Source organism: Hypomesus transpacificus, chromosome 1, assembly GCF_021917145.1.
Source record: "Hypomesus transpacificus isolate Combined female chromosome 1, fHypTra1, whole genome shotgun sequence".
NCBI classification, from domain to species: Eukaryota; Metazoa; Chordata; class Actinopteri; order Osmeriformes; family Osmeridae; genus Hypomesus; species Hypomesus transpacificus.
This window is the reverse complement of record NC_061060.1, coordinates 8,670,311-8,695,592: the sequence shown is the minus strand read 5'-3', so window position 1 is coordinate 8,695,592 and position 25,282 is coordinate 8,670,311. Positions and strand designations below refer to the sequence as shown.

The 25,282-nt window shown below is 44.8% G+C and overlaps 1 protein-coding gene across 1 annotated transcript; it reads right to left on the bottom strand.

Annotated features, from left to right (window-relative positions):
* Positions 1 to 51: 51 nt before the first annotated feature.
* Positions 52 to 18,825, bottom strand: wu:fb13g09 (ATP-binding cassette sub-family C member 5). The gene is made up of 29 exons (XM_047022856.1): positions 18,500 to 18,825; positions 16,809 to 16,997; positions 16,221 to 16,376; positions 14,323 to 14,470; positions 12,805 to 13,038; positions 12,376 to 12,549; positions 11,689 to 11,836; positions 10,367 to 10,515; positions 10,169 to 10,276; positions 9,654 to 10,013; positions 9,493 to 9,564; positions 9,186 to 9,310; positions 8,430 to 8,502; positions 8,084 to 8,287; positions 7,697 to 7,822; positions 7,248 to 7,359; positions 6,936 to 7,120; positions 6,422 to 6,568; positions 5,364 to 5,493; positions 5,020 to 5,173; positions 4,046 to 4,174; positions 3,740 to 3,926; positions 3,167 to 3,256; positions 2,462 to 2,654; positions 2,185 to 2,344; positions 2,003 to 2,081; positions 1,797 to 1,910; positions 1,418 to 1,582; positions 52 to 1,304 (listed from the first exon to the last, which is right to left on the bottom strand). Exons 2-29 carry the CDS (start codon positions 16,985 to 16,987, stop codon positions 1,197 to 1,199), a joined length of 4,209 nt encoding a protein of 1,402 aa, XP_046878812.1. The 5' UTR covers positions 16,988 to 16,997; positions 18,500 to 18,825; the 3' UTR covers positions 52 to 1,196.
* Between the last annotated feature and the right edge of the window lie 6,457 nt (positions 18,826 to 25,282).

The following is a 25,282-nucleotide window of genomic DNA, read 5'->3' as shown; positions in this document are numbered from 1 at the left end:
TTTGTGTGAATAGACGCAATATGGATACAAAATAGGACACATTTGCAGATGTATAAAAAATATCTTTATTGCTAAAGCATTTTTATTCCATATTATCAAAACTTTACAGATAAAAAAATGGAAAATTACAATCTCACGTCTTACAAGGCAATCTTGTCCATGTCTGCATTATTGCACTCAACCTTTGATCAGTGTTAGTTTTAAGGCAGATGTTTACAATCCCAAATGATAACAAAACACTGAAATTGTTCATTATAGTTTCAACATTGTCTGTGCCATTAATTTATTTATTTCATAATTCCATATTGATATAATTTCAATGTATCTAAATGTATGTACAACAAAATATTACATTTAAAAATGTTACGCATGAAGATAAAAAATAATCCATCAGATGTACCTACAAACAGAAATACAAGAGATCATTTTAAAATACCAGCATTTAGATAAATAACCTTTGATTCACCTAACGAGAACAAAAATATGAGCAAATCTTCACATAACAGCTTAAAGGTCCAGTGGACTACATGACAAATCTCAACTGTAACTGTATAGGCACACATACTGCATCTGCAATAACTTTCTGAAATGATATCGTCTATACTATACTATATAACAATCTGATAAACCTGATAAAAAAGAACAGTACTTTTGAAAATGCATATTCCTGACATTACAGTGGACTGGACACTTTGGTACAGTTATTTGATAAGGGGAAATGCATTGTTGTAACATGATAATGACAGTTTAATGTGTGTGTCCTTTGTGTGTGGATTTCAAACTATTTCAAAAAATGCGAAAAATGTTTGCATCTCCTAGTTGGCCTCCTAGAGACAGGGGAAAGGGGGACTTTCATGGTCTTCAGTGTTTCATCATGAAATATAAAGTGTCATTGTAAGAGTCAATGCTCTTAGGCTCTTGCGTCTGTTCTTTTGGCCTCCAGGACTTTCACTCTTTCGACAGCAGCAAAGATCAGCTGAATACACTCAGATCCTGCAAATACATACTGTAGGAGATATTCAATTGACATCTATGGTGTGACTTTACAGCATGGTCATCAGAGGCTTTGGTTTATGAAATCAACAGTCTGTACACCAAGCAGCTTTTGTGCAAACCTCCGCATTGCATTTAAAAGGATGTTTTTTGAGTTGGGTATCTTGCTGAATTGTCAGCTGAGTCCTGGAGTCTGGAGCAGTTCAGCTCTGTTGGGTTTCACTCCTCTTGCCATCCGATGCTTGGATCATGGCACGGAATCTGGAGTTCTCATCTGCCAGCAATGCAGAGGGGGAGTCGAACTCCAAAATCTGTTGCGATGGAGAAACGCAATATAAGCAAAACCATCACATCTATCTTTCCCTCAGAGAAATCTTAGGGAGGACAAGCAAACAGGGAGGGTTAGGCAGGCAGGCCGGCTCACCTGTCCGTGGTCCAACACCATAACTCGTTTACAGCTGAGCACAGTGTTGAGGCGATGAGCAATGACTAGAGTGGTGCACCCAACAAAAGACTCCCGGATGGTCTCCTGGATTAGCCGGTCTGTCTCTGTGTCTATGGCTGCCGTCGCCTCGTCCAACAGAAGGATCTAGGAGACATCACATGATGGAATGAAGCTTACTTGGTGAACCTTCAATAAGGAACACATCGTTTATCACAGTTTAAAAATACCTGCAAATCACATTACGACAGTTGATGCTGCTCAACGTCAAAGGGATGTAGTTACACTACTGGCCATGTGGTGGTGATGTTACGCCATCGAAGGTGTGGTGTGCTTGGGCACTGGTCTAGACCCTCTTTACCTTGCTGTGTCTCAACAGAGCTCTTGCCACACACAACAGCTGTCTCTCTCCCACGGAGAAGTTCTCTCCGTTCTCCGTCACCTCTGAAGAGAGGGAGTGGGGCAGCTGGCTGATCTGGACATAGAAAGACATAAAAAGAGGTTTAAACATCAACGATTGGCCTATTTTTTTTGATAGATCAATTTGGGCCTTTTCATTCGACCTACCATTTCCTTTATATGGGTCCTTTCAAGTGCATCCCAGATTTGTTCATCCGAGTATTGACCCCATGGGTCGAGATTGGACCTGTTAGTGGAAGGGAAAACTCTAATGACTCCATCATTATGAACATTTGGATACATAGCAACTGTAGTTATCAGACGATGAGTGATCATTCTCCTGATAGTACCTGACAGTGCCTATGAAAAGAACGGGCTCTTGTGGAATGATGGACAGCTTGCTTCTCAGGTCATCCAGGCCAATCTGAGCAATATCAATGCCATCAATGATGATGGAGCCTCCAGTCAGCTCGGCCAGTCTGAACAGAGCCACGCCTAAGGAGGACTTTCCTAGGTACAGAGAGAAAATACAGAAGGATGATACACGCCCTCAATGAAAAATACCAACTGCACATTTTTCGATGTAAGAAAATAGCTAAGAAGTAGAGGATATTTTTTTCCACTGACCTGATCCAGTGCGACCCACAATGCCAATGGTCTCCTCTGGCATGATGTTAAAAGAGAGTTTTTTGAGGACCAGCGGCTGGTCGTCACGGTAACGCATCTCCACGTCCTGGAACAAAATTCGTCCCTCGTGAGGCCAGCAGGGGGCAGGAGAAGATGGCCCAGGGATGCGTCTGGGCGCCTCGCTCTCTAGGTTCTGAGAGAATAGAAGAGAGGAGACGGTATTGGATGTTAATCTCTGCATCTCCCACCCTGGAGCTAAGACCCCTGCCTCTCGCCAGCAATGTCTTCTGTGGAACGCTCCAAATTAACTACGCTCCGGAGGGAGGAAAATTCCACTGGTCTAAGGATCTTTATGCTTTGATGAGTGTTGTGTGGAATAAGCTCAGTCGTGTGCTATGAAGTGTGTTGGGCCGCACACAGGGTTCCTTCTGCTTCCTGATGTGTGCTCATCGCACACTTCCAGCTTCCTGGACTGAACTGTGGCCAACTGCTCAGCCACACCTGGATGGCCTTCGTTTTCACATGTTTGCGTTTTCTCAAATGATCTGGGTGTGGCGTGCGTTTGGAAAATGGATAGTGTTGTGGTTGGGCATGTGGATTTCCATATCAGAGCCTGGAAGAGTGTGTGCATGTGTAGGCCTTCACTGCAGCAGCACATGTTCACCCTGTGGTGTTGGCAGACAGCCACATCATTAAGGCTCCTACCTTTATGTAATGATTGATCCTCTCTACTGACGTAAACCGAGCTTCAGTCTCGGACAGCAGCCTCACGGTGAACTGAAACAGACCAGTAAGCTGGAGAGAGAGAGAAAGAGAGAGAGAAAGAGAGAGAGAAAGAGATAAAGAGGTGAAAGGTCACCGTCAATGATTAACACCCTCACGCCCAGTTACAGTAAAAACATGCTAACCCTATTGTACAACGATACTCTGAAATAAATGAGCTGGATAAACTATGAACATTTATAACCCCTTTAGACAGCTATGCTGATAAGACTCCTTTTTAGGAGTCGTCCAATCAATTTTAATTTCATATTGCTCCGTGCGTGATCCCATACCTATGGGCATTAAATTGCAAAATGATGAATGGAGCGTAATAAAACGTGTACGGTGTCGTGCAAGGGAAAAACCATGACCACAGACACATTCCCAGCAGGACGAGTCAGAACATGCCCTCTTATGTGAACAACACGTGCCAAAACTGTGCTCTGAGGTAAATGGTAAGGATGTCGTAGTCGCGGGGGTGTGCGTGTGTTTGTGTACGTTTATGCATGCATGTACCTGCACAGCATAGGATATAGCCAAGCCTGCATATGCTGGAGGTATCTGGTTGTGCATGAAGACGATGAGGAGAGCTACAGATGTGATGAGCGTGATGCTGATCAGGTCGAGTCGCACTGCCAGCCAGCGCATAGCACAGCTGAAGAGGTAGTGGGAGGCCTGGTTGGTGTCCAGCAAAGCCTCGTACCTGAGAAACAGAGCTAGACTTAGGAAACAACAACACGTCTATCCAGGGCCGGGCGCAGCCCCGGAGGACGCTCTGTCCTTCCTACAGCTTCCTGTCCTACTAAGCAGATGAGGTCATACCTGTGAAGAAAATCGTCCCCTCGGCCATAGGCATGGATGGTTGATAAGCCCTGGAGGCTACTGGTGATGTGGGAGGTGAATGGCGATAGGCTAATGTTCTCCAATCGCTTCAGCTCACGGATCAGAACCCTGGAGAGGAGACAGAAGGTAGACCGTCCCGGTTAGAGAGAAAGGTGAACGCAACAGAAAAGAAAATCAGTGAGGTAGCGGTGGTGAAAAAAAAAACGACGGTCCGTATGGCGGTGCCGGTGATTTGAAAGCACACAGGGGAGTCGTATTTTGCAAAAGACAGGGCCCACATTTCCTGGCAGAGCTTCGGTCATTTCTGGGCTCAGCGTCTGATTTATGTGTGATTTTATAAGCCTTGTCACACACCTCTGCTACAGGACTGGACACAGACTCCACGGGGACGTGCGAGAGAGAGTGGTTCTTTGACAAAAGTGGTGTGGTTTGCTACATTTAGACACAGAAATGGCTGGACTGTGCATGTGAAAAACAAGTTTCCCATGAATCATCCCGCTTTCTCATGAAAAAAAGTGTGGAGAGAGAGAGGGAAGGTCTGGGGAGAACATGACATCTCCTCGTTCCGAGCCTGTTACCTGAACCAACATGTTTATGCAGTCAGGCTGCTTCCTCTCTGGATCACAAAGAGCCACTTCAAGAGAAGTCTTTTTTTGATCTGTGTGTGATCTTATCAGCCATGTCACAAATGGATGCTACAGGAATGAATTTGAATAATATTTCAGTATTTTTTTGAGAATAGGAAGAAAGCCTGTGGTATCGTTATATTTTTCAGTTAAAATATTTTTTTCATCATCCAATTGTCTTGGAGCATAGGTACATTTATACACTTCTAGCTGTTGTATAATTCAGTGTTGCAGAAAGTACTGTCTTTTGGTGTTTTAAAACTATGAAAGCTGTATGCCAAACAGCATCTTAGGAACTGGGAGCTGATGGCATCATGGAAGTCTGACCTGGAGATGCGGTTGACGACAAAGAGGAAGACTCCAAGCGGCAGGAGGGAGAGCAGGAACCAGGGGAAGACGATGCCCACCATGCCCAGACAGAAGAGGACCAGGGTCATGTTCTGGAGAAGCATCTCAGCCTGCATGGTCAGACGCACATCCACTGAGGGGGAAAATAGCAGAGGAAAGAGCGTGGTGTCAGATCACATGGGGTGTCCCACTGGCTGTGTGTTTGTGTGTGTGTGTGTGCATATGTATGAATGTGTGTGTGATTGTGTGTGCGTGTGCATGCATGGGTGTGTTTGTGTACTGAGAGCGAGTGTGAGAGTACGTCAAGACACATCAGGACTCACCCTCGTCCATGTCTCGGGAGAAGCGGGTGAGGACTCGACCCAGAGGTGTGGTGTCGAAGAAGCGCATGGGGCTGAGGAGGAGCTGGCGGAACAGCTTGTCGTGGAGGACGGAGGCTGCTCTCACGGTGCACTGGCAGGCAGAAACACAGGGGGTTTGAATGAGGAGACAAACAAACAAACGCAACAAAACAATCACAACATTGGAAAACAGAATCGACCAGAGGGTGCTTCTAGAAAAAAGAGAACACTAACAGATGCCAAAAACGGTATAAATAAATACTGGCATTTGGGAAGTGTTACTAGCGTACACAGTTATGTACACATTGTAACACTCACATGACAAGCTGCTAATGTTAGCTAGCCATATGTTAAATGTACTCATGTTTTGAGACACTGTTACACAACAAGTTTTTAATTGTTCTGTCAAATCCTGATTCATAAATGAGTGCCTGGGACGATGACACTTAAAGGCTGTGACCCCAATGTCTAAGTGAACGCTTGTGGGAAGTCATGCCATGTGGACATAAATTACTTTTGGCAGGAGAGAACACATTAATTCTATTAATGGAATATTCAGCACTGCAAATGATCTCATCACAGCCAGGGGTAAAGACAAAAAAGATTAGCTATCTGAAATTTTGCAAACACACAATTATGCTGGGACCTAACCTCTGTAATTTGCTGTCAAGAAGGGTTAGCAAAGAAAGGGGGCATACACAGACACATACACACACAAGCAAAGGCACACACACGCTCACCTACGTCACAGACAGCACACATAGTCTGCACACACACAACCTCTAAAGCTGCAAGTCATGGCAGTGGACAGATAAATGGATTTAGCCTGCAGGCACTTTCAATTAAAGAACTGAAACTCTGAAAACTCAAAAGGATGAGAGAAAGAAAATTAGAGCAAGCAAAGGTTGTACAACAATGCCATATTAACTTTTCCCCTTTCCCTTTCAAAGCCCAGAGTACACCAAGGAAAAGCTAAATTATAAAGACGTGTTTCGAGAAAAAAGGCCAGGACATGTTCAGGTGACAGCGGGGGTGTTTACCTTGACGAACACAAGCCCTCGCATTGTCTTCAAGAGCAGGGCTGCTCCCATAGACAACATGTATACGGTAGAGTAGTACTTTATGTGAGGGTTCAGCCTCATGCTGTTGCCTGCCACCGTTTCATTCTCCAGGACGAACGATGTGTTCTGAGGGCAGATGGAACAACAAATTACCATGAAGGAAAAACAATGAGCGGAGATTTTCTATCTCGTGAATGAGAGAAATCCCATCTGAGTGAAGAGTCAAACACCGATGGAGGCAGTCAGTCGAATGATGTTGCCATCCCAAATACATTTCACTCTCAAAACATAGTCCGTTTTGCAACACACCTGTCAAACTGCTAGTCCTCCTTTTTTAATCAACAGTACCGATAGGTTTGATGAAGCAACTACCACGATAGTATTTCATTAAACGCATTAATGTATGATAAAATCCTAGCTGTTTTCTGTAAATGAGCGCTAACAAGGCACATATACAGAACAAGGAGAGTGATTGAATCTAGGGCAGACTGACCCCTGAGCCCTGGCGAATCCAGTAGCTGAGCCACCAGTTGCTGAAGGCTATGCTACCGGTGGTGGAGAGGAAGAGGAAGATGTTGAAGGTGAGGGCTATAGGACCTCCTGCAGCTTTGATGTAGGCCGCATACACAGACCAGGCCACAGCACCAGAACCTCTCTCCTCAGCCTTCATGAGCTGGTCTGAGGAGGGACAAGAAAAAGGAAAGGAAGAAAGAAACAAAAATAATTAATGAAGGAACAGAGAAGCCTGTGAACCTTTTGAAACAAGTTTTCCGGGACATTATTCGGAGCGTTGGGCAGGTCTCACCTCCTTTCCTGTTCTCCGCTGGTGGTCTGGCAGCCTGCGCGACGACGATGGTCTCAACCTTTCCCTCTGCTGTTCTCCCTTCCTTGTTCATCAGGTTCTTTCTCACCAGGTCCTGTGACAACCAGAAAGAGAGAGAGACAGAGAGAGAAAGAGAGAGAAAGAGGTGAAGCTTTGAAAAGAGGCCACCACAAATCTATCCGCCATAACAAAGCCCACTAACTCATTTAAACAGAGGTATTGGTGACAGGGTCTTTAGTGGTCTACACCGGTAAATCAATGTGTGCATAAATAATGAAAGGCCTGTATGCATTAACATTTCCTCGCCACCCGCTTGGCTGTCCCCTCTCATGTTTAATTCAGGCGGTGATGTACGATGTTATTGTGTTATTGTGGGGGGGTGGCTCTGGTGCTTTCTCCCAGACAGCAGTGTCGGGCACCCTGTGCCTTACCTCCTGCTGCATGCTGTTGAAGAGGCTGGCATAGTCTCGCCCTCTGCCCATTAGCTGGGCGTGGGTGCCATGCTCTGCAATCTGCCCGTCCCTCATCAGGATCACCTCGTCACACTCTGACAGGTACTGAGAATGGTAGTACAGGAACACGGGTATGAATGCCATCAAATTGGAGACCAATTTCCCTTTGATAAGAAATCCCAGACCAAGCCCATTCACACAAATGCCACTCCTCTAAGAAAGGTCACGGATATAACTGCTCCCTTCACATTGGTGTTCACATTGATAAAAAAAAAAGAAGGAACTTAGGGCATTTCGGACGCTTCAGACAGAAGAATGTTCAGCGGGTGACGGGATTGTTCAGCGTCTGTAAGACAGTCCTCTCACCTGCAGCTGGTGCGTTACGAACAGGATGGTCTTGTCCTTGGAGGCTCCGCGGATGGCTTTGTGGAAGAGGTGGGAGCCGACGTGGGCGTCGACCGCACTGAGGGGGTCGTCCAGCAGCAGAAGGGGCCGGTTGCTGTACAGGGCGCGTGCCAGACTCACCCTCTGACGCTGGCCTCCGCTCAGATTGGCACCCCTCTCTCCTATCTGGAGAGACAGCAGGGACACATCTACATCAGGACTTCCCACTGGGCCCACACCAAAGAGGCTTTGGAGAGGGATAGTGGACTTGTAAAGTTGAACATGGTATCAGGTTGTAATTAGAGCCCTGAGGAGAAACCGCAGGTACCTCGGTCATGTCTCCGTAAGGCAGGTCTAGAAGATCGGGAACAAGACAGCAGGCTTCCAGCACAGCGTTGTACCTAATAGAACACAGAGACATCACTTCAGAACGAGTCCTCTTCACTGGAACCACGACGCCTGCACCCGGCACCCGAAAACTGTATGAAATACCCCATTCTAAGTCTATGTGGTAACTTAGATGGAAAACTACCAATTGAACGAGTTCATCTTAAAATATAGGCCCACTAACAAAAAACTAGAGAGCACTATTGATTGCAGGATCATGTAAAATAAATGATCGTCAACCAGAGGTTACAATAAGAACATTACATATTTGAGTAAAGAGGCCAGTAGCATAAGAAGACAACAGGACCCCGAATGGGTCATGTTGACATTTAGGAACTACAGATAGGGCGAGATATACAGTAGCTAACGAAAACCAGACTTTGAATGGCTAGTAAAAAATAGAGCCAGACCTTCATGATACGGACAAACTGACATGTCCCTGCTTAACGAGAGATAACATAATTTATCCACCCAGATTGGGGTTCAACGTACGAATAATGGGAGCTCCTATGAAATGTATAAAGCTTGCTGTAAATCCTGTTTTAGTTAAGCTTTGTACCACAGAGAGCCCGTGAATGTATCCCTGTTGATGACCATAAAGAAAACTTTGCATCTGAACTTAGACACGGACTCTCCCGCGCCTTTCTGATAAAAGCAACCTTTCTTGGCGAAAGCTAGCCGCAAAAATGTTTCTTACTTGGCTGAGTCATACTCCTTCCCAAACAGGATGTTCTCCTTCAGCGAGTCGTTGAGGATCCAGGCCTGCTGGGCCACGTAGGCGAATCCCCCGCCCACCGCCACAGTCCCCTCCAGCAGCGTCATCTGAAAACAAGCACAACGGATCCAGGTGGAAACACAGCTGGCTTCATTCCACTCCAAATGGGCTATTCATAAATAATACAGATTGTATTATGACTTGGTAAAAGCAACATAACATGTTTCCTTTGTGAAGAGAAATGTGAGTGAGGTGTAGACTAGACCTACGTCACAGTCTAGAATCTCACCTGGCCAAGGAGAGCAGACAGAAGCGAGGTCTTTCCACTTCCTACACCTCCACAGATTCCAACCAGCGCCCCCTGCACATCAGATCACAAACCCCTCAGTATAAGATTACTGTGCAAAAAACAGATGCAAGGTGCGAGTGTGTCTGAGCGAGGGGGTTTACCCTGCGCACGCGCAGGTCGATGCGATGCAGGGTCTTGTGGAGGGGGGGTCTAATGCTCTGAGTGGAGGAGATGGTGCTCTGAGGGCTCTCCTGCTCCATGTGCGTGAGCAGGCTCTGCCCATTGGGTCCCTCCCCGCCGCCCTTCCCTTCCTCCGTGCTGATGTACAAGCTCAGCTTCTCCCTGCGCAGGACCCGGGAGATGCCCCCGCGCTTGAAGGGCTTCTTGGGCGGGGTCGAGGGTTTGTCCGCCGGGGCGCGGGCCTTCTCCCAAGCCAACGTCGCGTCCCGGAACTCAACGGCGTTCTCAGGATCCTCCATTTTTACCGTGACGACCTCTCGGTCTTCCATCATGAAGAGCCTCTGTATGTACACAGATTTATGTGGTAGATTTGTTTTACTGTGTGGAATGGGACTTACATTTATGCATTTAGCAGACGCTTTTAGCCTAAGGACTTCATGGAAAGTGTATTTTCCTTCCTGATTCCAATAATGTGTTACACGTAAAACCTGCTTACCTGAAATCTTTTAACAGCCACTTTACCCTCTGACAAAGAGCGCACGGCTAATGGAGTGACCTTGAGGGCAAAGGTCATGGAGTTGAAGACCGCCACCACAGTGAAGGCCTGAAGGGGTTAAAAAACTGTGAGTCATTTCATTAGATAAAGCACACACTAGTGAAAGCTACTGAGGCTACTGCAATAGAACATGCATACCTGAGCAGCATTGAGATCGTAGCCCAGCGCCATATGTAAGGTGAACGTGCACACGCTAGCTATTACCACGACGATGGGAGCCACGCCCACAGTGAGGCTCTGGACATAGCCAGCCTTCTCCAGTATACCCTTTTCTTCTGAACGCACCTCTATAGCAGGAGGATGGCAGAGAGAGGACAGAGAAAAAGAGAGAGAGAGAGTGAGAACAATAGCCTTGAGTCATTTTACTCAATCTCTTAGTGACTTCTCTGTACATTTCCACTGTGTTGACTGAGCACGTCTGCCCAGACGTCAACGTTGCGACATAGACGAGGAAGAACACCAAAATAGAAGAGACGAGCAGGGCCTCGTGACCATACAAGGTACGAGGAGGTCTCATGGGCCCTTGGCAGTCATCCAACTTCAGTTGCCCCTTTCTTTGGGCCGTGTTTGTGTTCAAATGCATGTGCCTCATTTAGTAGTCCCCTGAGAGCACTGTCCTGGCACCTGGCCAAACCCTGTCTCCCACTGCCAAGGGGACAATGTGCTCTAGGGGAAGCCACAATACACTCCTCCTAAAACATTTCAAACCCCCAACTGATTTCACTGCAATCACACACATATTTCTTCTTTGACAATGTATTCCAGGCAACGTAAAAGCCATGTGTAATAAAACCATCCGATGAACAATAAAACAAATTGAGGGGTGGGTAAAAAGAATTGACTGCAAATCGTACGACTCGCTGGCCTCTTAGATGAACGGCCAATTAATTATCATAATAATAGGTAATCCTGAAACAGTGATGTGAAACAAGGTCCACATGGATAATTAAAACCATGATTAAAAGCAGTGAATGACTGTTATCCACAACATATATGGGAGGGCCTCGTGAGAAACGGCTCCCTCTAATTCTCAGCTAAGTGGAACAACCTCGAAAGGCCTTAAGGTTTCAAAGAGATTTAAATGCCTTTCAATTTAACCCTCCGGCATGAGGGATTGAGGCGTTGGCTTGATAATGGTGCAACACATGGCTGGAGTCGTAGCCAATGGCAGATAATGGAAATTGACTTAATGTCAGTTCGACTTCTCCAGTTACTTCACAGGAGGAGTTTAACTTCAATGGATGACTGGAGGGTTTTTCAGCTAATGGTGTAGATTTCCTGAAGCACGAGAAATCGAATTTGACCTGACCCTTAACCCAGATTAACAAGTCAAAAGGGACTACAGAAACGAGACACACAAAACCAGTTGCAAGTTCCCTTATCTAGACCTAAAACAGGAAGTCCAAGAAACGTGCTGAGTCACTGAGCTCAGGCAGGAAACATGTTGACCAGACACTCACTGTGGACATTCTGGGAAAAGGCATCTTCCCAACAGTACATCTTGATGAACTTGATACAGCCCAGGATCTCGTTCATGAGCCTCACGCGCTGGTCAGTCACAACCACACACTTCCTGCGGAAATACGCTGTGAGACGCGAGGCCAGCATCTGTCCAGACGCAGGAGAGACGATAGAGACGAGACAGAGAGACAGGGTGATGGGAGGGAACGAAATAAAGAGGACAAATCAGTGTCAGACTCAGACAGAGGAAATGGAAGCAGACACTTGCTGTTATACGTCAGGCATTACTGCAGGGGTGCCCTGGGGAAAATCACTAACAGTCCCCCAAGGTCTCTAGTCAGGGCTCTCACTGCTACCGAATGAAATGTAAGAATAACAGGACCAAACTAGACAAGAGATTGGCAGGCTGAAGGTTTTTTTTTTTGGTGGAGGGAGAAAGGGGTAAGAATCCCAGGTTGTGTTCGAAAGAAAAATGGCCTGTCAACAACAATGTAGCTTGTAATAACTTCCGATGCGGTCGATGTCACGAGAATAGGTTTGTGGCTGGAAAATGGTCCATGTGCCACATGAATAGCTAATGATTGAGTAACTATACCCTGCTGTTATCTAAAAATACAGCCAAAGCATCCACAGTTCCATGTTTTTGTAGGACGCCCAGACACAAATGGATGAAGATGAGTCCATACCATGAAGGGATAGAAGATAAGGAAGATGGCTGATCCCACCAGGGCCGTAGGGCCCAGGAAGTAGGTTGTGTAACACAGCCCCAGGATGCCCACCAGTGGCCCTCCAGCCAGCAAACAGCCCACAGACACAGCCTCATACAGCCTCTGGCCGTCGCTGGAGCAGATGTTGATCAACTGGAAATACAGGCACACATTACAAACAGGGAAAATGAATCTCGCTTCCTTATGTAAGATAGTTGACTGTGGTTTACTGAGCTCAAATAGACTCTTAGCTCTATTTATGACAGTAATATGCTGGACATTCCGCTCGACCAAATGAGTTATTTCAGGCAAATGTCTGATTGCCAAAGTTGACATAATCCTTTCCCGTCTGAATGAAGTGCCAAAACAACAGTTTCCTAGGATGGATTTGGAGCTGGGCACACCCACCTCTCCAGGACTGATGTCTTTGGTGCTGCGTAGGCGAAGGATCTTCTGGAAGGCGAACGTGAGTGCTGCCCCCCGGAGGCGGGCAGCGGTACGGTAGTTGACGGCCCACATTAGAGCCAGGGACCAGGAGCGCATGAGCTCCATGAGGAAGATGCCAGCCACCAGGGAGAGGCCATAGGGAAGCCAGCTCTCAGTGCTCTGGGAATACTCCAACAGAGCCCGAACCAGGACGGCCTGCGGAGGATGAGGACAGAGGGACAAGGGATGAGAAAAGAGGGAGGTGGAGAGAGGGAGGAGGGGTGAGAAGAGAGGGAGGAGGAGAGAGGGAGGAGGGATGAGAAGAGAGGGAGGAGGAGAGAGGAAGGAGGGATGAGAAGAGAGGGAGGAGGAGAGAGGGTGGAGGGAGGAGGGAAAAGGAGGGACAAAAGGAGAGTGTGCAGATAAAGTGTGATTTAGGAGAAAGCAGGTGAGAGTGGGATGATGGAGGATGAGAATGGACAGAAAGACGATGAAAGGGAAGAGGAGAGAACATTTTGTTCAACAAGTTTAGAAAGATCAGAAGGAAAAGTATGACATGACTGTGCGGACGGCGTCTGGAGACTGGAGCAGACGACCGTGTTCTATTACACAGAGTACAGCAGAAGAAAAGGTTCAACTTTACAAGACAAAACGTTTAACGTTTAATGACTATCCGCTAAGAGTACATTGGAATGATTAGTCCTGCTCCTCTTGAGTTACCTAGTGGTCTACATTAAATCCTGTGGAGGTGTCCCTGAATCCTAAATTCCTAACCCTCTGTGCACATTCCTTAAAAATGTAATTAACGTCTTTACACTCTATGTGAAATGTGTAGGTTGCTTGTCCAATGTGGAGTATAATAATTAGTGTTTAGGATCATATGCAGTACAATACATAGTATTAGTGCAAATAAGTGTGCACAACTGACAACAAACCATGCAAGTCCCAGATGGTAATGTGACACAACTGAGTTATTGTGGAACAAGTAAATGGAGCTAATGCTATTAGATTGGGAACACACACACAGTACCACATGCAGTCTGGATACTCTGTAACAACCCAGTTGGGGAACTCCAAACATAATTACCGCTCGTGAAGATTGAATACAATAAGAAGAGCTGCAGTCTTGGACTGCACAGTCAGCCCTTCTCCTCTCACTATTGTTTGAGTTTGGTTTAAGGGTATTGTAAGGGGGAATATTGAACTGAAAGTGTGGCAGTTTGGAAAGAACAGCATATTTCTTGACCAAAGCATGACTGGGTACATACTAGCTAATCTGAGAGGCTTAATATGGGGTTCACTATCTAAAGCTTTGTAATCTTCTGGTATGTTTTCATTTCAATATCCAGCCCAGCGTGAAACAGGATAAACCGATTCAAAATAAAATACTTGGACTCTGAGCCACAGCACTGGCTGAATAAGTAAGGAGGAGTTGTTCACCACATCAGCAGAATAATGAGGAGAAGGGGGGATTTGTAGTGTACTTTGCAGAGTACTTACAGGCCCGACAAAGCCAGCCACCATGGTGAGGAGGAGGGAGAAGATGGCCACAAGCATGCGGGTCTGACAGAACCTCCAGAAAGCCCGCGTCAGAGAAGCTCCGTCTTTGCCTTTTCTCTTCAGCTCATCGTGCCATAAGGACTCCAATCTGAACAAGAGAGGAACAGTTACATTCCAAAGTCATGAGGGGAAAATATGTCACTCACCACATTTACCTCAGGTGAAACTAGATACATTAGCATACCATGGAATGTTTTTTGGGGGTCAGACAAAGGATTGTTGTGCTGACCACTCAGTTCACACAAAAGTGGACTGAATTGGTGGGGGGATTTGCTATAGAGACAGACAAAAATATTATACGTAAAAATTCGACATTTTGTGGCAGTCATTTACCACAGATTGGACTCATTAAATATTATGTTGGCCAGATGACGCATACATGATTAGTCTACGTGAAGTACATCCAAACATGCTGAAGATGTACTCATATTCCTTCAGCGCTGTTGAATACCCCATAACTATGTCATTTTGACAAAATGTATCATTCTAATGGCTTTAAAAAGCTGGAAAAGACCAGCTGCAGAACCTAATTTACACATTTTATGGGTTTATTAAAAACCTATCAGAGGCATATAGGACATTAAACTAAGCCAATTCTCCCACCGGCTGATAATTATGACTTAAATTCAAACCAAGCTAACTGAGAAGTTACAATTAGCTGCCTTAATGCTTCCCATTTACAGCCAAGTCTGAAAAACTGCCCCTTCGGCTTTAGAAATTAGTATCAACCTCAATGTTAAAAAGGTTGATGAAACAATAAGTATATGTAAAGCAGTACATAAAGTGGTAGTTCATAAGGTTGTTCAATAGACTGTGGCCAAAAATGTGTCTGATATACACTAAATCTTTACCTATTCACGTTAGGACAGTCTTGATGGTAAAACAGACATTTGAGGAAGTTGTTGTTACAAAGCAGAACTGTCCAGATCTCTCAGACGCCTACCTCACTCAGCACTTCCAAGTGTCAACTCTCCCAGGATAGCCTTCCCATCCCCCCATTGCCTGGGGCATGTGCTGTTGCATAACTGTTCTGGCCAAGTCAACACAAAGTTATACCCTCCATTCTAGCTCTTTGCTCCACACTAACACATACTAGCGAAGCAGGTTTGGGCTGACTGTGTCCTTGGTCCAGAAACATTACATTGTGCCACACGTTTTATAACCCAGAGAGTCTCAGCAGAGTCCTTTCATCTTCCCAGGACCTGTCAACATGTCTTGTTGTTCTTGATTAACACTCACAACAACTACTGAAAATCCTTAGTGTTCATTCATTATGGTCCAGTCATTCTTTAGAGTTACACTTTCACAAGAGCTGAGTCTAAAACAGGTTTGCTAAAAAGTCATTTTGGCAGGTGCCTAGACCTGATCTGGATTCCAGTGAAAGGGACAGTTAATGAGAGTTGCTGAGAGAGTGGTGTGTTCCAGGCATGAGGGTTAATGACATAACTGCTCTAAAGGACAGCCTTCCTTGGACTAGCTAACTCTTGCTCTAATCTCTAATCCCTACTATTAATAACACCGTTCTGCCAGATCTCGCCTGGGGAGTGAGAGGGAAGCACAACGTTCATCAACCTCCCTGTCACACACACACACACAGCCTGGGAAATCGAGGGAATTCCATCCACACAGCCCTACTCATTACCCAGAAGTCCACCAGGCCAACTTTGACCCAACTTCTGTATTGTACTGTTTGTCCCACCAACATTATCTGGCCTGTTATGTACACTCACATGCAGCCCCAGAAAAGTGAAGTTTGTCCATTAATGTTTGCTCAAATGGGAAACCCAACATCCTTATTAAACCGTGAGAACGCCTGTTTCCTGATGCTCGAAACTCACCTCTGACAGTTTGTTTCAGAAGCCTCGTGACAGGATAGGCCCCATACATCGTCTATGGACAGACTGGATGCCTTATAGGCCTTGAGTGCCAACGGGGAGAGCCAATGGAGGGTCATGAAGGAAAAGAGTCCAGCGTTGTCGACTGGGTGCTGGTGCCTAGAAAACAGAGAGAGTTGCCAGAAAACATCATCTTCACGGTGTTATGTGGAGAGATGAGAACACACTGGCCCCTGAGAGAGAAAGAAAAAGTCTGCAGTCTGGATGAAAGATGAATTGAGACCCCAGTGTTTGAACAGCAGTTTGCACACACTTCATAGAAATCTGAGGGAGCAGTGAAAAAGTTCAGGGCCAGTTTATCAGTCAAGCGTTTATCAGTGAAACACTGAGAGGTCTGTTGGTGGGTGATAGGCCTGAACCATGGGAACACATAGGCCAAAAGCATGGTATTAAGCTATACTGTAAGACTCCTCACAGTATAGTAAAACAAGCTATGTCTGTCTATCTGCCTGTCAGCCTGACCATCTGTCTGTCTATCTGTCTGTCTAACTATGTGTGGCTGCAAACGAGCCATGAAGCCAAAGTGCTTACTTGTGTTTTATCCTGAATGGTTTGAGTATGTGCAAGCTGTGTCGGTAGCGGCCTCTCCTCTTATGCCCCTTCCCCTCTTCAGTTTCTCCATCGTCTTCCTCTGGGTCGGGCAGGGTGTTGGGGCAAGACAGGGGCAGACCCTCCACCCGCCCAGCTGCTTCCAGGGCATCAGGAAACATGGCGGCCGTTCTGGAGGACAACAAGCAGACACACAGTTCTGCTTTACTAAAAGGCTTTTAACTTGATTGAAATCCCTGTTTGAACGCACTGAAGCACTGCTACAGTATCCGTCCTCTCATCCTGGAGTTCATCTTTGATCTACAATGATTGAAAATGAGCTCCATAAGTCCTATGAAGGAAATGTCATAAAGAAACGCTGTTTTCCTTTGGAGTGCTCCAAAACAGGGTGTCATTTGACAGCATCGCTGGGAGTACACCAGCATGCTCAAACTGGCATTCCCTGAGGATAGAAACCTCCTATCTGAACCTGAGGCCAGGGTGTTCTACCCTATCTCCCTACCCCTGAGCTTCCTCGGAGGAGGCCTTTGTTTTGCTGAGTCACTGGGGAAGGCGTGCTATAAGTATAAGAAACACCTTGCTTAGAGGTTACCCATCTCCCGTCTCCCCAGACGTAAATATAAAAGGCTTATCTATTTAAGGGACGCCTGCTGGTTTCAAAGGCTTGGAAGAACTCAGAGGGGTGACATTTGAGACGCTAGTACATCTGCACACTGTCACTGATCCCCTCTGTGCTCTCTACGCCAGTCAGACCAGCACAGCATGTGCGGCTGATAGGCTGGCCCTGGGAAAAAGGCCAATGACGGCCACTGAAAGGTTCAATCGAGATAGCCTGGAGGGGTGAGGTACAGAGCTTGTTTCAATATTGATACACACTCTGCTGAACAGAACAGAGTAAGACACAGGTCCAGTTGCAACGCTGTGGGAATCGAGCGATGTGAGCGATGTGAGAAACACCAGAAAGATCTCCTTATTGAAACCCACAATCTACAAAGGGGTACAGTCACACTGCAATGTGAACTGGGTCCAACTTAACAGTAAGAAAAATACAAAGTTTTCGGCTTTACATTGTGAAGTTTGACACAAAGTAGTGAACTTTCAGAACTAGCAAAAGATGGGCTAAAGCCTTCCACTGCGTCTGTCAGCAAGTGTCCAGGACCTGCACTGTCCTTGACATTTAAAAACAACAACAACCTGTTGGTCCAGTTTGGACTGTAACTTAATAACTCCTGTATCTATGCATTCGATGCACTGTAAATTTACATTTAACAAATAAATGACCAACAAACACTGTTGTCGGATTAGGCCAGAGCATGTACATAATTTTTTCAGGGTGTACACTTTTATATCAATAGACCCAGATGTGGTAGAATTATATGACCCCTGTCAAAAGTCAACTTAAACTTGAATTGTTTGTTTCTCTGACATTGGTACTGCCCCTCAATGCAAACTCCTGAAAGGTAAACAAGTCAATGTGCTGTATGACCCATGATCATACATTACATGAATGTAATTTTATTATCATGTTAATTCAATATTTTGTATTGTGTCAACCACTGTAATTGATTACAATATTTAGGAGATGCTGATTCATAACATTTAACAAAGCATGTTCTGCAAGGTTTTAAGGTTTTCAATATTTAAAACACAACAAATGTAAAAAAAAAACTTACATGTGGCAAGGCTGTTGTCTTAACCTCTGTAAAGTGTTCTTCTTTTGGGAGTACACTAGTTAAATACGGTGTTTATGAGTGATAGCTGTCGGCTAGGACCTCTACCGAAGTTTGCCATATAGTTAGGCCTATGTAGTTTTGTTTTTAGAATTCAGTGAAACACTTTCATCGACTCGCAAACGCTTAATAGTAAACATAGACAGCACTGAATGCGACCTTGAAAACCAAACGGCAGTGCGCTAGACGAAATGTTTCTCGAGAGTTTCCTTTCAACTTCGTCCGTGTCCACTGAGACGCTTGAAGTCTGAACACATTTGAAGCCTCCAGCTACCCACTGCAGGAATCCCCGATGTTTATCTGACGTCATGGCTGCTCAACCAACCGCAGCATTGCTTGCATAGTCGCCTTAGTAACTTGGACGATGAAGACAAGAAGAACACGTGGTGATTACTGCCGGGGCTTATGTTTCAAAGCTAAATTTGGACCGTGGAAGGAGAAGGTAAACACGAACAAGATAAGTTATGTCCTCGTGGGTCCAATTAAATAGCATATGGCTGGCTATAGCCTACAGAATATCTTTCAACAATAAATAACTACTGGCGGTGAAACATTAACGATTTGTGCATGTTACTGTGTAGGCCTATGTAGGTACTCACTGGATAAGTTGTAGGTTTTTCAGATTATGTGAGAGCAAGATTTGTTTAGGCTACTCAACTGACAGGGAAGTTGAATGTAAAGTAATTCAAATAAGCAGCTTGCGAAATCAGCGAATGAGTCAGGATGTAGACCAGGGGTGTCGAACTCCGGTCCTCGAGGGCCGCTGTCCTGCATGTTTTAGATTTTTCCCTGCTCCAACACACCTGATTCAATTAAATGGTTTGTTATAACGACCCTTCATTCAAATCAGGTGAGCTGGATCAGGGAAACATCTAAAACATGCAGGACAGCGGCCCTCGAGGACCGGAGTTTGACACCCCTGATGTAGACCTAACATGAATACGCCTACAGCCTAAATACACACCCTGTCACGACTCATTCTCTGATTTCGCAACCGGATATTATAGAGATTCACCCAAGTCATCTATGGGCCCTATCAGACACTGTATCTCCAGTCAAGACACACCAGGTCACTTTGTTCTTATGTCATCCTCCAAGTCTATTGCCACAACCGGATTCTGGTGATAAGACTCTTGGTCAACTACATTGCTAAAGACAGTGGAGAAAACAAAAACGGGATTCGTCACAACAAAACTACTTAAAAAATACGTCAGTTGAAGTCTTATCAAATGTGCTTCATCAGAAGGCAACTGTTCCTAGGCCAGGAGCACCCAAAACACTTGACAAGCCCTGCTTTGCTTTGAGCCGTCTGTATTTATTAGCATTGACTAAGTATGCGGCCTTGTAGCTGCCCATGCGGCTGATGCCTGTCGTCGTCTCACCTCTAAACTGAACTGCATTGACCCCTCTTGGTTTTACCTAACTCTCGTCAGTGTAAGTGGTGCTCAGCCTTTGACACCAACGATCCATGCACATGATTCACTCGAACATTGAAAGCTCCATTGCACTCATGGTTGTCTTTCTGTTCAGATGCTTTTACTTTACTGAGGTACTGTACTGGAGTCTTACATAACATTGTGATTAACTTGTTCGAAATGTTGTCCTACTTTATCATCATACTTGATCAAACTAATAGATTTGCATTATTTTCATCCACCAAACCTCAATCTAAGAATTATTGTTACCTCAATTTGGGAGTCTGTTGCTGATCTATCATTGGTCCATCTGCATCATGTGAGCAGGTTTTCTGGTCAGGTTTCTTCCAGAGCTCAGGTTTCTCTCCCTGTGCAAGAGAAGCACCGTCAGCACACCTGCATACTGACAATATATCATCCAAGGCTCATGTCCCCAGATTGAATGCCATTAAATTAGAGAAAGAAAAGGTTGGGCTATATATACCTTTCACTAGTCTAATCACACCAGGTGATTGAATGGAACCACTGTCAGTGGCATCAAAAAGTAGAGAAACAAGTCATGTTTGTTTTTGTATTTATTTTTTATAATCCCCCAGTTCTTCACTAGTTCATCACAAAGATAGTCTGTCCTGTTTCTACTTTATCTGTATTCAGGGTAGAACCATCCTCTTAATACAGTGATGCCATCTCAAGTGCCTTCTCTGCCTCCACTGACAGCCTGCGGAAAGCAATACATAAGCTGCCAGAGAAAGTCATTGGACTTGTCTCACTTTACTGAGCTGGGAAATTCGCTGAATGCAGGAGATCAATGAACTGAATCCAGTGTTCCCTATCAATTTCCCAGACGATTTATGATCTGTGGCAACCGATGGCCGAGTTTGGACCATAAGTTTAGTCACGCACACTCTACATTTTTCCACTGAGAATACAAATTGAGAGGGACAGGCTTTATGTGGCAGAACAGTGGGTGAAGTACAGACATTTAAAAGGAACAGTTCTCTCTAAAAAGTACTTCAGAGGCGGGTTTACATTAGGCTGAGCTTATTACAACCCTGATAGCTCTTCAGGACTGTATCCATAATGAATGGGAGTGATACAGTAGGTGCTGCCTGTAAGAGTTACAGTTCGACAGCTTAACAGCAATTTTGGGTTAGAGTAAATGGAAAGCTCTCTCTACAGTGGATGTCTCTGGAGAGGGAGCAGACTAATCCTCTTCTTTCCTTTCCTTGCATGACAGGCTAAGCAAGCCAGAGAGGCAATTTAAAACAGATGAATAGGGCTGTCCTTCACCATGTAACTGACTCCCGATCAATAACTGTAAGCTGATTATCAACTTATAGTAAGAACATAAATACTTAAAAAGTTAGGAGACCGAAATACAGAACTTTCAACAACAACAACTTGCCACACAATCTGTAGATCAAGATCAGACACCGTTTTCCAGTGAAGTTAAAGACTCAAATATGTGAAACGATCATAATTGGACTTCCATGACATGAATGACAAGGAATTAATGTGTTACAGCTCAGTGATTTTCAATCCAATGGGGTTCCTATTGGGACTTTTACTCTACACTTGAGAATCCCCGGATCAATCTTTGAGACAGAGTAGGGACTTACATCCAGACCTGAAATCAAGCCTAATAAGGGCTCAGTCATGCATTCAGTTAGACCTCTTCTCTCAAGTCTAAATTCTGTCCAAGTACATCCAGGGGATCTCAATCAAGCTCAACACCCCGGGATCAAAACCTCACAGACAAGCTTCATTTCATGCAGGTTTCATGAGTGTGACACTGACTAGGTTCTGCAAGGGAAACAGCTCTCTGAACCAGAAAGTTAATATGAAGAACACATACACAGTGTGCTCCATATATCCAACTAGCACCTGATAGTAGTTGTATGAGTGATCGCCATCTGATATTTCTATGTAAATCTGTCTGACAAAAGCCTATATTTAGTATGTCAAGCTACAACATTTTGAGTTAGAAAATGTTGGAAACTAGTCTGAGAAAACTCAGAAACAAACAAAATGGGCAGTTTGGCAGTAAAAAATAAAAGTAAATGACAAATAGCTGAGTGCAGGTAGATGGCACTTTTATTTAAAAAAAAATACAAATTTCTACAGTGCACATAATTGCAGCTTGTGTAAAATATCTGTTCTCTCATCCAAGAAAAGGTCACACAATTTGTAAAGGCATATTGGGCAGACTTCACTCATTAGAAGGAGTTAGGCTTCATGCCATCTCCCTGGCACCAGCACTATTGGGTTGGCATTTTGAATGAAACACACCTTAGAAGCAGACCAGACTCCATGTTGTCATGAAATGGGACACAGATAACATGATTGATCCCAATTACAAGATGCTACAATGCACTAAATTCTCAATAAAAAGCTTCAGGCCCTGTATTGAATAATCTTTTGTTCCAAGATGCCTTTTGAAGTGCCTGCAGACTAAAGTGCTGTCTGTGGACTCGTTGCCTTGAGTCACATCACAGATCAATTCATTTCTAAAGCAGTGATTTTTATGACGTTTGACGTTTGCCGGTGGACTTCCTTCCCTTTTCGAGCAGTCTTCTTAATCAATGGGAGATATACTTTGCCTCCTTCAGAGAGAATGGTGTTCCACTCTTTTTATGACAGGTTGCTACATTTGTTACAGTTACTTACAAATGCAGTTCTTCTATCCCCCCACTCTCTTTCTCTTACTCTATTAAATGATCTCTCTCTCTCTCTCATGCACACACACACACACATACACACACACACACCAATCAGCATCTTCTCACCTGCTTACTCAAGGGAAACTTACTCATAATTAACCATATTTCGATGACTTCAGGGATTGCAATAAGAGGTAAAGTAATTAGAATGATCTCAAGCATCCTGATATCACCCCAAAGAACCTCGTTAGCTACTCAAATCTGATTACTTCCTTTTATAAAACGTGTTAGGAATGTTAGAATGGGATTTTCAACTGACGATAAACTTAGAGGAACTCATAGCACGCCATGGTGCCCTTCACAGTGTAAAGACATTGACCTTGCATTTGCTCTTTAAACACAAAACATACACCCTCACAGAGACACAGGAAGGCCTTCAAAAACCTTCCAATTCTACAGGAAACCATATAGTTGTTTTTCATTTGCTTTTACTGGCTTAGTGAATCACATCCATAAATGGCAGTAGCTAGAATCCATCTGGAATCAGAGTACAATTTCCTGGAGTCGGCTGGGTGTATTGCTTAGGACCCAAGTACTTGCTGTATTTTGCAGACATTGTTGCCATGAGAGCCTTGGATGCGTTTACATATTTATTGGCCTATTTCTTTTTTGCGAAACAGCTCATTCAAACAACATGACACAGCACTGCACGTCTTTGGGGTCCTGCAACTTCATGCAGCAGGCCCTACCTGGTTCTCCAGATCAGCGAGCCACAGACACAGATGTTTGGAAATAATAGTTACATTATTGGTCTGCAGCAGGCCCCTGATCAATGTGCTCCATTGAAAAATGGCAACCAACATTGTCTTTATTGTTTGCTTATGCTTTTCAATATTAAAAACGATAGAAAACAGATATACAAAAATATCTGTGGTAGAGTCTCTAGTACTTTCTAGTTCAAGGATGAGAAGACCATGTGGAACGGAGAATGGAATATGTAACCACCAGGGACTGTGGTTAGATTGAATTAGTCTATGTTTACCTTGTAGCTTGATGCTCCGAATTTCACATACAAAACTCAGGCAAAAGAAAGTTGAATAATGAATGCCTCCTGTCTGTTCACCTCTGAGGTGGTTTGAATCTACAGGGAGATTCCTGACAGAGAGCATGGCAACATTTGATAAGAAAAGCCGAATGGAGCTTGTTGACATAGACAGCAACGATATTCACCCAGCTGAGCTGACATTTGTCAAACTGGTGTAAGATGTAGGAGTCTTTGAGAAGCCAGAAAAGGGGTGCACTGCTTCTCTCTCTGTCAAGAGTGCATCTTGGGAGTGCAGCTTCTAGCATGGAAGAAACCACCAGTGCAGTCACACACGGATGTGACAGCAGGGAAGAGTGATGAAGCTAGATCATTAATCAACCAGAAGAAAATTATTAAACGTATTTGGCGTCTCTAGTTTAATTATTTGATGTTGTTGCAAAATCAGAGGAGAACCAACCCCAAAACACATTTATATGCATAAAGCACAACAACCAGCCTTGGCTCTCCTGTCCAGAATGTACAGGATATCCTTGCTTTCCTTTGAAGAAAGAGACGGCCAAGGATTCAATCATGATGTTCTACCTACTCTCTGCTAGGATAAGCATGCATATACAGCACTGACAGTTCACCTGCATGACCATAACCTATATGGTACATGGGCAGTGGGTTGGAAATTCATATTACACAAGAGTACATCTCTGTCTCAATCCACTCGTCTTCACCCCATCGGACCACTTCCGTCTGAATAATGTACGTCAAGACAAGCTCACATTCGTAGGTCTTAGAGGGAAAACGCACTCATTCCTGATTTATTATATATTAATTCAGGAAGGAAGCCTGGTGCTCTGACAAGTGTGTGGACCATAATGTTTCATGTGTACAGCCTTTAGAGACAGAGGAAGATGATGGGAGTAAATCATGCACAATAAACATTTTGTTCCCTAAACTACTGGGGAATAAACAGCAGATGAAGCGCTCCACAGAGGTGCATATAAAGAAACACTTGACGAGGGTTTGGAGAGGCTGCCTGGATCCTGCCGTGCAGCTTTCAACCAGGAGAGGGGTGAGGCCTCAATCTGAGTGTTATGAAACAGCCCAAAGCTTGAGACACACATACGCACACACAATCCCCTCTGCGGATCTCACATCTCTCTTAGTCACGATATTCCTTCGTTAATATAATCCCAGAAGCATGTTTCTCTCAAAGTGGGATGATGTTGTGCTTGCTCTGCCTGTGCCCAGCCACAGAGACAGGGATAATGGGCTTTTAAGGGTCAGGAATGGCCTTAGGTAATGTTTCATAACCAGCCTTGGGGTGAGCTGAGGGGAACAACAGCAACATCAGAAAAGGTGGCCCTCTGGCACAGATGGACACAGGATAAGAATAGAGGTATGTGTGCAAGTCCTTGACTGTGGCAATGTATGTATGTATGTGTATGTGGGTATGTGCCTCACAGGCTAGATCAGGGTTGGCAGGCCAAAGCCTCTTTATACAGCCAGGGCCACACTTGACTTTATTAGCAGTTTCCTCACACACACATGAAAAATACTCCATCTTCCATCCATACAAAGCAGGTTCCTCCAGGAGCCACACCATCCAGAATCA

What these genes read in the sequence shown, in the direction of transcription:
- wu:fb13g09 (XM_047022856.1), bottom strand. Translation starts at nt 16,987, where the DNA reads ATGTTTCCTGATGCCCTGGAAGCAGCTGGGCGGGTGGAGGGTCTGCCC. An exon ending in TCTGAAACAAACTGTCAGAG is followed by an intron (nt 14,471 to 16,220) that starts GTGAGTTTCGAG and finishes TCTCTTGTTCAG; the next exon opens with ATTGGAGTCCTTATGGCACG. An exon ending in CTATATCCTATGCTGTGCAG is followed by an intron (nt 3,257 to 3,739) that starts GTACATGCATGC and finishes CTCTCTCTCCAG; the next exon opens with CTTACTGGTCTGTTTCAGTT.